This window comes from Culex pipiens, chromosome 1 (genome assembly GCF_016801865.2).
Source record: "Culex pipiens pallens isolate TS chromosome 1, TS_CPP_V2, whole genome shotgun sequence".
Classification (NCBI taxonomy): domain Eukaryota; kingdom Metazoa; phylum Arthropoda; class Insecta; order Diptera; family Culicidae; genus Culex; species Culex pipiens.
The window spans coordinates 90698102-90712883 of record NC_068937.1 but is presented as its reverse complement, the minus strand read 5'-3'; the positions used below and the strand labels follow the sequence as shown (position 1 = coordinate 90712883).

At 39.5% G+C, this 14782-nt stretch overlaps 1 protein-coding gene across 1 annotated transcript; it reads right to left on the bottom strand.

The window, feature by feature from the left end:
- Nucleotides 1-1994: 1994 nt before the first annotated feature.
- On the bottom strand, nucleotides 1995-14375 carry LOC120418735 (hatching enzyme 1.2). Its single transcript, XM_039581208.2, has 2 exons — nucleotides 13600-14375; nucleotides 1995-2378 (listed from the first exon to the last, which is right to left on the bottom strand). The coding sequence occupies exons 1-2, from the start codon at nucleotides 14255-14257 to the stop codon at nucleotides 2107-2109; spliced, it is 930 nt and encodes a 309-aa protein (XP_039437142.1). The 5' UTR covers nucleotides 14258-14375; the 3' UTR covers nucleotides 1995-2106.
- Nucleotides 14376-14782: the final 407 nt, after the last annotated feature.

Here is a 14782-nt window from a genome sequence, read left to right as displayed (position 1 = left end):
GAATAGAATTTAACACAAACAGAAAAACTAAAAAGAAAACATGTATCTTCAAATAAGAAGCAAGCGGAAAGTAGAGGGTGACATTCCGTAGGAAGTGTGTGAACCGCGCTCTGTTCCTCGATTGATAAACAAAGATGAAAAGAAAACTTACAAAAATAATACAAAGAAATTAATGAATAAAATCAGTATACTTTACAGCCAAACATAACTCAGTAACAACTTTTCAATAGGGCGAAACCCTCAGATGTAAACAAACTGAGTTTTTGTCAGAATCATATAAAGCGAACAAAACTGATCCTAAAACACCCTCCATCATCACAAAATTCCGAAAATACGTAGTTTTACAAGCAAAAAACAAAAGGGCTAATCAACAACATCAATCAAAACAAACCAAATTGAGTTTCCGCCCTTGTGTTTTCATCCAATCACGAGGGGCGAATGTAGTGTTTTCTGCAAGTTCCGACGTATATTTAGAAACACCAAATTTTCGTTATAATTTAGTGAATTTTAACCTGACAATCCTCAAAATGGATCAAAATGTATGTTTCTGATGTCTCTGACCACAATTCCACAACAAACACAGATTTGTATGATCATAAATACATAACTTTTTAATTTCAATTATTGTAGTATCGGATCTGGTCTGGATTCACAATCTAGATATGAAGGTCCATAATTCACCGGTTCTTGGAACATCCGGGGATTCTGGGACTACAGTTGCAGGACAAAAAGTTAGTGTAGGGAGGTTTAGGAGGAATGCCGTACAAAATCATCGCCTCCGTAACCATTGAAGCTATGCAAAGATAGAGAAGGCAGGATGGTGTCGCGGGGTGGCCTAGTCGTCAGGTGCCATGTCTCCCACTTCCGGCGGGGACACCCCAAGGAACGTCACTTCAATATAGACCACATCGTCAAACCAACTTGCTACTTACGGTGTATCCTGGCTCAACGATTCTTGGCCTGAATCGGACTCCGTCTGAAGGCTTTCTAGACCAATTTTTTTATCACTGAGGTTGCAAATATCACTGTATTATCACTGACTGTAACGTTTCACAATGATAAAATAGTTGTTTCACCACTTTTTTCTTTAAAAACCCGAAAAATGAACAAAAAACAAAAGGGCGAATCTGTTGTTTACTTTTGCTTTGCGGCGTAACCTGACGGGCTAAACCGTTGTTTTGGTTGAGTGGGTGGCGAATACGGTGGGGCGAAAATGGAGGCACGCTCTTCAAAAAGGCGTAATTTGTTTTTCTCAATTTTTAATAGCAAAAACACCTTAATTAATTTCAAATTGCTCTCTATGATGAAATTATTGCTATTTTCTATTACGTTTTGACAAAATTGATGGTTTTCATGCTTTTGTGTGGAAATAGGAATTGATCGGAATTGCCAAATTTGGAATGTTGATTTTCCCGAAATGGCAGGATCGTAGGTTTCGCCCTTTTGAAATGTTGTTACTGAACTGTGCTTTTCACTTTGAAAGAAAGAATCTCCGTTGCACTTTGGGATGTTATATGAAGGTTTTTTTTTCATAAAATACTAAAATACATTCACTGCTCCGAAACAAAAACATCAATCCAACCTCATGAATTTGGACCTCCAACAAGGCATGGGGGGGAGTTCTTATGCTGTATAAGTTGACAGACTGGAGCAAGCAGGAATTGTTGAAATTGGAAAATGAAAAAAATACTGTCGTGAGGGTGCAAAAGAAATTGCGATAAATCTATAACTTTGAGAATTGTTAGTTCAAATTTAACAACAAAAAATCCATATTCGTTCGATGTGAGTTTTGCGGTAAGTTCTTCTGGAATGATAAATCTGTGGCGACACACTTCCTGAAGTGCAGTTCGCTGGTAAACCCGTTCAGACGATTGACGATCGAAGGCTGCGTACTTGGTCGTGAAGTCTGTTTGAAAAAGGTATCGTGGGGCCGTGATGTCATCTTTACTTCGGGAAGACAAACGTACAGCGATTATTTATATTTATTATGATCAAATTTTACTATTTTTGAAATAAATACTAAGCCTACGGTGAAACTCTCGAAACATTAACATCTCCAGAAATGGCACACTTGAATCCGCACTCAACACCAACTGACCCATCGCATCAAATGCCTAGGGTTTTGCACAGATTGTAGTACTTTTTGCTCAACCTCGGGTTGTCCAGACACTCGTACAGATCGTTGATCTTCAGGCAGTCGGTTTTGCTGAGGGCTTGCCGCTGGCCCAGTTTGATGCCCGGCATCTTGGTTTCGATGGTGGGTTTACCCTTGCCAACGCTGAAATAGCTTTTTCCGTAGTGCATAATGCTGTTGTAGTCGTACTCGAAGCTGTAGGTAGTGTTTTTCAGCGATTGCTTCTCGAAGTTGGACTTGAAGGCTGCCGGGAAAATGGAGAGAAGACATGATCAAATGATTTTTTTTTCATAAAATTATTTTTATTAGGTCCTTTTCGGTACTGGGACTTGGTTAGGACCGAGTCGGCTTTTGAAATTACATTTTTCTTAAAGCTAAGAGTAATTACAGAGGATCTAGTGTGTAAATGTTAGTGGGAGGGGAGCCGATTACCCGCGGCCTACTCGGGGTTAGTAGGGAAGGGATTGATGTTAAAGACAAGGCGTGGGAAGGGAAGGGGGATTGTGTAGGCACAGAGTAAGACAGAGTTCCCACTGCCTCTTGATTTTTGGTTCAACTTGGTGGTACATCGCAGGTGGTACGAAAAATGAAAAAATGACATTACCTCTGACTGGTCACTCTGGGTTCCTCTGTGGTGTAGGGGTCTTGGTTGGCTCTGCTGACCTTTGTTTTTGTCCTCAGCCGCAACTCATGATCAAATGTTAAAAGTTCTTTTAATATTCTAATGCATACACTAAACCCCCGCTAGTTAGACACTTTTCAGTTAGTACCTTTCTGGTGATGGCTTTTCAAAATACAGTTAAACCTCGCATATGCAACTCATATGGGGGTTTCTTATGCGAAGCACGCATATGCGAGGTACATGGCTTATGGGATTTTGGCTATATGGGAGACATGGGCTATATTTTTATAAAAAATCATCTTAACTTTACAAGTTTATAGTGTTTTGGAATCGTTATGAAGTCAACTATAAAGCTACATCAAATTTACAAGGTTTACGATGTTCTAGGTCATCCGAAACTTCCTCAAGTTAAGGCCTATGTGTTCACCGCCGTACTAGTATGAGGTAGGCGATTTTCGACTTTGAGGTCATGCTCGGGTAGCTTCAGGGTGTCTCGGGGACTATGGATTTGATATGCTGAGAGGTTCTAGGATACTCTAATGTTACTGTTGAGATGTTTTAAGTTGTCTACGGAACTACCGGAAGTTTCGGTCAATGGGTCTACCGCCGTAACAAGGCAGAGGTCAGTGGTTTTTGACCTCAGATCATATCCGGATAACCTCAGGGAGGTTCAGGGACTAGTCTACCGATTTGTGGTGATGTTCTGGGTATCCTGTAGAGTCCCTGGAGTTACGGCCGATCGGTCTACCGCCGTAACAAGGTAGAAGTTGGAGGTTTTTGACCTCAGATATCGAGATAGCCTCAGGGGGTTTAGGGGCTAGTCTACCGATATGCGGTGATGTTCTGGGTCTTCTGTAGAGTCCCGGTAGTTACGGCTGATCGGTCTACCGCCGTAACAATATAGAGGTCGGAGGTTTTTGACCTCAGATCATATCCAGATAGCCTTAGGGGGTTTAGGGGCTAGTCTACCGATATGCGGTGATGCTCTGGGTCTTCTGTAGAGTCCCGGTAGTTACGGCTGATCGGTCTACCGCCGTAACAATATAGAGGTCGGAGGTTTTTGACCTCAGATCGTATCCACATAGCCTTAGGGTGTTTAGAGGCTAGTCTACCGATATGCGGTGATGTTCTGGGTTTTCTGTAGAGTCCCGGGAGTTACGGACGATTGGTCTACCGCCGTAACAAGATAGAGGTCGGTGGTTTTTGACCTCAGATCATAGCCGGATAGCCTCAGGGAGTTTCAGGAACTAGTCTACCGATGTGTGGGGACTTCACAGATTACCCAGAACATCACCACATCGGTAGACTAGCCCCGGACCTCCCTGAGGCTATCCGGATATGATCTGAGTACAAAAACCACTGACCTCTGCCTTGTTACGGCGGTAGACTCATTGACCATAACTCCCGCGACTCTACAGAAGATTCAGAACATTACCACACATCGGTAGACTAGTCCCTGAACCTCCCTGAGGCTATCTGGATGTGATCTGAGGTCAAAAACCTTCGACCTCTATCTTGTTACGGCGATAGACTGATCGGCAGTAACTCCCGGAACTCTACAGATGACCTAGAACATCTTTATACGTAGCCTCCGAACCTCTTTAAAGCTATCCGGATAGAATCTGAGGTCAAAAACCTCCGACCTCTATCTTGTTACGGCGGTAGACCGATCAGCCGTAACTACCGGGGCTCTACAGAAGACCCAAAACATCACCGCATATCGGTAGACTAGCCCCTAAACCCCCTGAGGCTATCTGGATATGATCTGAGGTCAAAAACCTCCGACCTCTATCTTGTTACGGCGGTAGACCGATCAGCCGTAACTACCGGGACTCTACAGAAGACCCAGAACATCACCACACATCGGTAGACTAGTCCTTGAACCTCCCTGAGGCTATCTGGATATGATCTGAGGTCAAAAACCACCGACCTCTGCCTTGTTACGGCGGTAGACCCATTGACCGAAACTCCCGGGACTCTACAGAAGACCCAGAACATTACCACACATCGGTAGACTAGTCCCTGAACCTCCCTGAGGCTATCCGGATATGATCTGAGGTCAAAAACCTCCGACCTCTATCTTGTTACGGAGGTAGACCGATCGGCCGTAACTCCCGGGATTCTACAGGAGACCCAGAACATCACCACACATCGGTAGACTAGTCCCTGAACCCCCCTGAGGCTATCTGGATATGATCTGAGGTCAACAACCACCGACCTCTACCTTGTTACGACGGTAGACCCATTGACCGTAACTTCCGGTAGTTCGTAGACAACTTAAAACATCTCAACAGTAACATTAGAGTATCCTAGAACCTCTCAGCATATCAAATCCATAGTCCCCGAGACACCCTGAAGCTACCCGAGCATGACCTCAAAGTCGAAAATCGCCTACCTCATACTAGTAGTGCGGTGAACACATAGGCCTTAACTTGAGGATGTTTCGGATGACCTAGAACATCGTAAACCATGTAAATTTGGTGTAGCTGTATAGCTGACTTCATAACGATTCCAAAACACTATAAACTTGTAAAGTTAAGATGATTTTTCATAAAAATATAGCCCATGTCTCCCATATAGCCAAAATCCCATAAGCCCTGTACCTCGCATATGCAACTCTTGCGACAAAACCGAATCAGGTGGAATGACTCGTATATGCAAAGTTGCATATGCGAGGCGCTCTTATGCGAGGTTTGACTGTACACAGAAAAAAATATTCCTGTAAATTTACATTATTTATCATGTACCAAAAGGTATCATGATAAATGATGTATATTTACATTAGGTTCATTGGAAATTTACATTAGATTCATTGGAAATTTACATTAGTTTTGAAAATTTACATTAGTTTTGGAATTTACATTACTTTTGGAATTTACATTAGTTCAAATCAACTAATTCTGATAGGCCAATGGGAATGAGAAGCTCGACTTGGATTGCAGTAGGAAAAGGGTGTGGCCTATGTTCTATTTTAAAATGATTGAAGCGGGCAGCAAAAGGAAATTTGGATTTTAAAAAGTTGTTTCACAGGTAGAATACGCTTTCTCGTCGACGGCCAAGTGGAATAACGCTGGACTGGAATCGAACGGACGACGGGTAGGATGTTCGGTGTTACTGCTGCTACCCGCTGCCGACTGAGCCATCTTCGCATTTTATAAACGAGCGGCTAAAGCATCAACTTGTTCAGGTCGAGGCTCAGGCAGTGGCCCAGCGAAGTATGAGAGCGATAGAAAGAGAACCAAATATAACTATTTTTAGTTCGGGTAGTTTTGAAGTCAACGTTTGGCAGAAATACATTGGATATGGGTCATTCCAGCTGAAGCGGAACAGCATTTGAAAATTACACTCTCCGATCCTGCTCAAATTTTACAGGGCTGTTGATACTATCGAAACACGCAAGAATCCCGAATTTCATCCAAATCGGACCACCCCCTTCATTTTTGTACCTCCCCAAAAAATCGACTTTTTGGCGATTTTTGAGCGAAACCCCTTTTTCAAACGGCGATAGCTCAGGAACCACAAATCTTAGAAGGTTGGTCTTAGACTCAATTTTGAAGGAAATTGGACGTAGAATCCATTTCCGAGATCTAAAATTTGAATAATTTATTTTTTCTACCTGTATTGCGTAATTGAAAACTTTAAACGGCCGTATCTCAAAACACCCCATCTATTTTTTTTATTTGACCTCACCATCGTGTTAATCACTTATCGACAGAAGAATCACTTATCGACAGAAAGGAATATGTTTCGTTCCAGAGATATCGAATTTTAAAGTTTTGAGAATTTGAGATTACCTACATTAGCTTCATTCGCCGCATCTGCTAGAAGCACTCATGAGCGCTGTTCAATAACTGCTGCCTGATCATTTATTGGAATAAGATTTCATCCCAAATAAGCATTAGCAAATTGGGCAAAATTAACTGTATAACACTGTAGGCATCTTGCGTTAAATCGCAAATATTTATCCGCTTAAAAAAATTAGATGAATTTCTGTGCTAACCCACAGGATAGAGCAATAACGACACACAGTACAGGGCAGAATTGGATTCCGACGAAGCGAGCAGAAAAATGCAATTGATCTTGTAAGTAACACTGAACAATAAGTACACGATACATTATTGAGTAAAAAATATGAATTAAAATGAATAATATTTGTTGATACGTTGTATTCTCGTGAAGAACGATTACAAGGAGTAGGAAAAGGATTTCTGGAAGGTATAAAACTGAAAAATGTAAGAAAATCACAAAGTTCAGCTAGTTCCAAAAATTTATTAGCGATGATTTAGACACCGTCTGAACAATAATGTTTTTTTTCTTCTATCATTTCGGATTCTTGGAACACAATACGGCTGCTAAATGTACCTTGACCAAAATCATCCATTAATTAAATGGAGCAACAATATAAAAATCGATTTAATATGATCCATCTTTTGAACCATAAAGCAGATTTTGGGGTTTTTGCTGAATGGCACTATTTTGCTACCGCTCATGACAAAGGCCCTAGTCATGGCCTCGGGGGTACTCTAAAACGGTTAGCAACTCGTAAAAAACGGTACATACAAAATAACCCAATAAATATTCCTTGAACAAAAAATGATTGAGAGATTTGCGATTCCTTTCCGTAGGGTCGTAGAATTTTCGCGTCCGCCGTCGGTGTGTTTTTCGTTTTTCTCGCGTGCGTGTGTGCGTGTGAAGGTGCGGCTGGCTTTGGCTGTCCCGATGACAGCTAGCCAGTTTGATTTGACCCTATCAACACCCTATCATACCATTTCAGCTCGATACACATCGAAACTCGTCGTTCGCACCGTTAATCAGTACCTCACTAAACATCAATCATTTAAAACTCGTAAAATCATCTCAAGTTAAAAGTTTCATTGTTTAATCCTTCATTCTTTAATTACAAATGATTTTGGTTCTATCTTTCCACAGCCGGCTGTCTAAGACTAGACCATTTCATTTAAAATTTAACAACCGATAAACGGGAAATGTCTCATCCGCAGCATCCGATTGTTTGCCTTGAGAATAATATATAACATCTTTCAACAAACACTATGATTTTGGGTCGCATCATCATCTTCTATGATGAATCCTGACCAAACACCCTATCCTACTAACAAATTTTCAGGTTCCTGGCGCTTGTGGGGTGTAAGCACAGAGTAAATCAGCTGCCCTAGTAGCAACCTGCGCTAACTAACATTCCCGTCCCTTAAAATCGAGGTCTACAAACTGACATGGCGGGCGCCGTTGGTGGCCAATGACTGTTACCTATTCGCAACTGATCTAGCTTTAGCAATCATGGTGTTTTATCTTTTCAGCGCATTCATACATGCTGTTGATAAGGGAAACACCACTAGATCGTCGAAGCCTATAATCAGTAGTGCTGAAAGGATATTACGGTTCTGTTCAGCAACGGAGGGGCAACCATGGGTGATCTCTCATGCTCATGCTCATGCTCATGCTCAATAAATATTCCTTGAACAAAAAATGATTGATTAAGGTAAGATATTAGCTATTTGAAAATTGCGTGAAATTATAAAAATAAAAAAATAAATTAATCATTTTCCACAACACCAGGTAGTAATTATTGAATAGCGTTCCTGAGTGCTTCTAGTATATGCGGCGAATGAAGCTAATGTAGGTAATCTCAAATTCTCAAAACTTTAAAATTCGATATCTCTGGAACGAAACATATTCCTTTTTGTCGATAAGTGATTCTTATGTAAAATTGGCCGGGGAACACGATGGTGAGGTTAAATAAAAAAAATAAGATGGGGTGTTTTGAGATACGGCCGTTTAAAGTTTTCAATTGCGCAATACAGGTAGAAAAAATAAATTATTCAAAATTTTGATCTCGGAAATGGATTCTACGTCCAATGTCCTTCAAAATTGAGTCTAAGACCAACCTTCTAAGATTTGTGGTTCCTGAGCTAACGCCGTTTGAAAAAAGGGGTTTGGCTCAAAAATCGCCAAAAAGTCGATTTTTTGGGGAGGTACAAAAATGAAGGGGGTGGTCCGATCCGGTCAGAATGGTCCGCCTAAGTAAAATTCATCAAAAACCATAGAAAAAACATACAAATTTATGAATTCAGTGTAGTAGGCTTATGCTTTGGGATGTTCCCTTCAATGTTGTATACTTGGTTGAATAAAATTTTTGGTTTACGACTATTTTTGATGCAATTAAAAAAAAATGCTAGGCGTAATCTAACCTAACGCACTCTCCAGGATCCCTTCGAAAGATTGGCTGCGCTAGGGTCTGATTAGATTATATTAGATTAGAAAAAAAGGGAAAAAATAATCATGATTAAATTTTGTTTGAATGTCAAATTAACAATCAAAATGTAGGAACTTTATAGTGATTTTGAGATAGTGCACCTTTTTCAAGTTATTTTAATTTTTGAGCAAAATTTCGCAAAATGTGAGAAAATTACAAGTTACAAGACATGTTATAAACTTGGTTATAAAAATATCGTTGATATCGATCAGAATAAAAATAACCAAAATATATGCATTCCCGTATATGAACATATTAGGAAGAATTTTGAAAATTCTTCGCTTTTTGTTCACTAAATTGTGAATATCTCGCCGCTTCGTGGACAAAAGTTGAATGCTAAAAAAGGACAAATGTTCTCCTTGAAATTTTCTTTACAATTTGTTGGCTAATTTCACGGAATTGCTTTCAAAATTTTTCAGCTCAAAAATACTTTTTTTTCTCCCTGAACGCCTTACCAAGCCCAACAAACAAACATTTCTGTACAATATTTGTACAAGAATTTGTTCAGGAGACATTAACAAAAATTTGAAGGTTTGGACAATTCTCTACGAAATAGAACTTTTTTTTAATATTAATTTTTGTATTTTTTATCCGGCTGAAACTTTTTTGGTGCCTTTGGTATGCCCAAAGAAGTAATTTTGCATCTTTAGTATGTCCGTATAATTTTCAATACAAATTTGGCAGCTGTCCATACAAAAAATATATATGAAAATTCTAAAATCTGTATCTTTTGAAGGAATTTATTGATCGATTTGGTGTCTTCGGCAAAGTTGAAGGTATGGATAAGGACTGCACTAAAAAAAATGAAACACGGTTTAAAAAAAAAATGGTGATTTTTAATTTAACTTTTTGTCACTAAAACTTGATTTGCAAAACACACTTTTTTCATTTTATTTTATTTTTTTATTTGTTTTAGGGGACATTAAATGCCAACTTTCCAGAAATTTCCATAATGTGCAAAAAATCTTTGACCGAGTTATGATTTTTTTGAATCAATACTGATTTTATTGAAAAAATCGAATATTGGACGCGAAAATTTTTCAACTTCATTTTTCGATGTAAAATCAAATTTGCAATCAAATAGGACTTTAGTGAAATTTTGATAAAGTGCACCTTTTCCAAGTTATAGCCGTTTTCAGGTAACTTTTTTGGAAATAGTAGCAGTTATTCATTTTTTTAAATTAATGCCCATGTTTGCCCACTCTTGAAAAAAATATTTTTGAAAAGCTGAGAAAATTCTCAATATTTTGCATTTTTGAACTTTGTAGATACGACCCTTAGTTGCTGAGATATTGTCATGCAAAGATTAAAAAACAGGAAAATTGACGTAATATTAAAAGTTTGGCCCTTTTGAAATGTTAGTCTTGATTTAAAAAAAAAATTGAAATATTTTTTTCGGAAAGATCAGCAAATTTCACGACTGTTTCATATTTTAACATTGAAAATCGGATCATTAGTTGCCGAGATATCGACATTAGAAAATGGTAGCTTGTTTGGGTGAGACTTAGAAAACATCAATTTTCCTGTTATTAGACCTTTGCATGGCAATGTCTCAGCAACTAAAGGTCGTATCAACAAAGTTCAAAAAAGCAAAATATAGAGAATTTTCTGAGCTTTTCAAAAATATGTTTTGCAAAAGTGGGCAAACATTGGCAATAATTTAAAAAAAAATGAGTAACTGCGACTATTTTCAGAAAAGATACCTGAAAATGGCAATAACTTGAAAACGGTGCACACTATCAAAATTTCACTGAAGTACTTTTTGATTGCAAATTTGATTTTACATCGAAAAATGAAGTTGAAAAATTTTGTGGCAAATGGGCAGTATTCATGATTGCTGAGAGTCGCAGGACTCTCGCCCTTTGCTATTAGTAAGTATCCAGCAAAGCAAAGTGTATAGCATGCATTTGATACTGTCAACTCCCATTCGGCTGTGTTCTCGTCGCTGTCATGTTGTAAACTGGAGCCGAGGGGGGTCCTGTTGTGAATTCTAGTTGGAGGTGGTCCGAAGATCATTGAAGAAGGTAGAATTCGCCATCACCCAAGACACGAAGGCACGAAGGATAGACCATGTCTTGGGGGGTGAAAGGATGATAGGATTTAGTGATAATACCACAATTTTAATATTTGTCTTTCTCTCTTATTTCAGACAAAATGTCTGGTCCGAATCCAAGGTGTTGCAGAAATCTTCCACTATACAGAAGGGGTCTTCCTTCTATCATTTCCTGTATTTTGAAAAAAGGTGGTGCCCCGAATGTGGACATATAGCTTATCACATTTACTCCATACGGTGTGAACGTGACATGCTGTATGTTTGCAATTGGTGCATTGGCTATTTTCAAAACAAGATAGATGTTTACTATTCTTTTAAGATACAATTTAGTAAAATCTAAAATCTATCCATCTATTTATTTTGCTATTGCTATAACTTGTCCCTTACCTCACAAACTTTAACTACTCTATTCTTCAAACTTGGAATCGCAATACATTATTGTAGAAATGTAACTGCTGAAAAAATTGGTAAGAAATTTGGGCATAACTGTTATTAATATGATTAAAGGTACGTTCAATCTGTTTTATTATATATATTAACTATTCTAGTTTGCTTGTCTTGTCCCATATTTCACAACTTCAGTTGTTTTCTTGTAAACTTCTCGTTACAAGTTGGTATTTCTGTCTAGTTGCAAAATAAGGTTTCTTTATTCTTTCTTTCTGTGTTAGTCTGTTCCAATGTTCGATTTTATTTTACATTGTACTTATCCCATTTTTTCTCTCTTTTTCTCTTTCATGTACCTTGCGAGCATACGATGACCGAAAAAGTCATTGTATCAGCCAACACACGTGTATTTTTCACAAAGCCGCGAAACAGAACAAGTATTTTTATAAGTGCGTGAATAACAATCGGTCGTTGAAGCTCAAAAAATGTGAGAACAATATCGCGCCGTGGTTCAGTGATAATAAGGCGAAGAAATTAGACGAAGATTCCGCATGAAGAATATAGCGGAAATTATGTGTTAATTGCACAATGAGTGAAGGTTTGAAGTTGACACTATCAAAAGGGAATGGTAAGATGCAATAGTAATATTGCTAGGTTTGATAGTGTCAAAAGGTAAGATTAAGGAATAAGGATTATATGAAACTATATTGTCATAATTATTGTATTCACTGAAATATCTATCCGCTTTCTACCCCCAATGTGTCCTGCACTGGGGGTGCCTGGGGTAACTTCGAGTTGACCTGGGCCGCCCGAGGAATTATGTCGTAGGTGGTTCGTGTACTTCTCACTCATCTCTCCTCGCGGCAAGGTTTTCCGTAGGTCTACACTCGAACATGCAACATGGGACAGCATGAATCTTCAGCTGAAGCCGGACGAATGTATTCCGAAATTACAGAATTACAGAATTACAGAAAAATGAAGTTGAAAAATTTTCGCGTCCAATATTCGATTTTTTCAAAAAAATCAGTATTGATTCAAAAAAATCATAACTCGGTCAAAGATTTTTTGCACATTCTGGAAATTTCTGAAAAGTTGGTCCCCTAAAACATATAAAAAAAACATAGTGCTTTTTTGCAAATCATGTATTAGTGACAAAAAGTGAAATTAAAAATCACCAAAAATTTTTTTACCGTGTATAATTTTTTTCCAGTGTATGAGTTTAGTCCTTATCCATACCTTCAACTTTGCCGAAGACACCAAATCGATCAATAAATTCCTTTAAAAGCTACAGATTTTAGAATTTTCATATATAATTTTTGTATGGACAGCTGCCAAATTTGTATGGAAAATTATATGGACATAATAATGATGCAAAATGGCTTATTCTTGGGCATACCAAAGGCAGCAAAAAAGTTTCAGCCGGATTAAAAAATACAAAAAAAAATCGAATGACTGAAATCTCAAAAAATTGCTCTAATACAAAAATCGCACCATTTCGATTTCAGTAAAAAAAAAAGCAAGTAAATCTTTCCCAGTTCCTGATGGGAACACCCTTGAAGAGTATCGGGCCCGGCATTTACAAAGCGGATTCAGTGGCAGTTTTTTACTCAACTAATGTTAACATGTTAAGCTTAATGTTAACATTCCATAGGTCGCCCTCCTAAGGTGTCGTTGATAAGGTCCGGTTTGTGACGATACACTACCTTCCCTTTGCTAAAAAATCGAATCCAGAAGGGAAAAGATCACCAGTTGTGTTGGTCCGAGCCGGGATTTGAACCCCGATCTACCGCTTACGAGGCGGAAGCGTTACCACTGGACTACGTGGCTCGGTCAGCGATTTCAGTAGAACTATAAATATGCTTCAGTGTTCGACGATTTTCGTATTTAACAACCAAAAATAGTTGAATGTTTAAGTTTCAGCTTATGTACATGATCGCCTATCGTAGCTTTGTGATGAATTTAGAGATTTAAGTTCTTAAAATAAAGGTGTCAAGTTTTCCCAGTCTCCAATTTTTAAATTGTCTCTTCTTAGTTTTAGTATCACACTTGCTGGGGATGCTCCATCAGGCTTTATTATACCAGTGACTTCAACTTTCAGAGCGACGAACCCAAATTCAACCTTTCACTGCACTCACCCGGAATAATATTGTCCCAGTGAATTTTCACGAACCGATCCCGGTCAGCTCGTGACTGCTCGTGAAAGATACCAAGCGCGTGCATCAGTTCGTGCATGGCCCGTCCCTCGTGGCCCAAACAGTTGACGCTCTGATGGTCCGGTGGCTGCAGCGAAACAATCTGGGTTCCGCCGGTTTTGCCCACGTAGCTCCAGCATCCCTTCGGATATTTGATGGGCCAAATCAGCAAAAAGTCCTTATCGCGTCCATTCCAGGGCACAAAATTAACGCAGGTCATAAAGTTGAGCGTCCGGATGGCCTGCCGGATGGTGACCTGGTCATCGATGTCGTACAGCGGACTGATGGCGTACGGGACGGTTCCGTTTGGCCAGCGACGTTCCGGAAACACGTCCCACTTGAGGCCAACCCGCCAGTACTTGTACATGTCGTTCTCCATGGCCATATCGCCCTGGAACAGTCCCGGCGTCACTTCCGGGTCCTGGTCGGAGTCCAGAAGGTACGACGATTGCTCCTCCACGTCAATGCTGTCCGGAACCGGTGGGTTGAGCACGTCCGGGATCTTCGGGAATATTATCGCCCCACAAACGAGCCTCACTGGCAGCAGCAGGCAGATCGCGGCCACAAAAACGACGGGGTGCCAACGAAATTTGGCTATCATTTTTGAGAAAAGAATTGCGCTTTTACTCGGGATTGAACCTTTGAAGTGCGTGGAGTTGGTTGACAAAATTTTGAACCGAACCGAACCGAAAGCACGCCGCTGACCAACTGAAAGAGAAAGAAATTCCTGTTCCGGCCTGGCACGTCGCTTGCTTCTGGATCCCCACCGAGAGCGCGCATGTTCGTCATCATCGGCGTTTTACCTCTTTTTTTTTGCTTGTTGAGAAATAAGTATTATAATCGAACTTTACCATTTTTGAAGAATTCCAAACTTACGTAGGGGAAATTCTCGTATGTTTGGCAGGTTAACCACTTGCTCCAAACTCCATCCAATTTGCTGATTTTCACTATTTAAACAACTTGTTTTGTAAAACTGTTGATAGAAACTAGCTTGCTCAGCTTATTTATCACTCGATTTCAGTTGAAAACGCTTTTAATGAGCTGTAATTGAAGGCAAATTGAAGGTCAAAGTGCTGATATGCCAACATTAGAGGCACGCTGGAATTAGATGCTGTAGCCCTAATCA

What these genes read in the sequence shown, in the direction of transcription:
- LOC120418735 (XM_039581208.2), bottom strand. Translation starts at nt 14,257, where the DNA reads ATGATAGCCAAATTTCGTTGGCACCCCGTCGTTTTTGTGGCCGCGATC. An exon ending in CTGGGACAATATTATTCCGG is followed by an intron (nt 2,379 to 13,599) that starts GTGAGTGCAGTG and finishes TTTTCCCGGCAG; the next exon opens with CCTTCAAGTCCAACTTCGAG.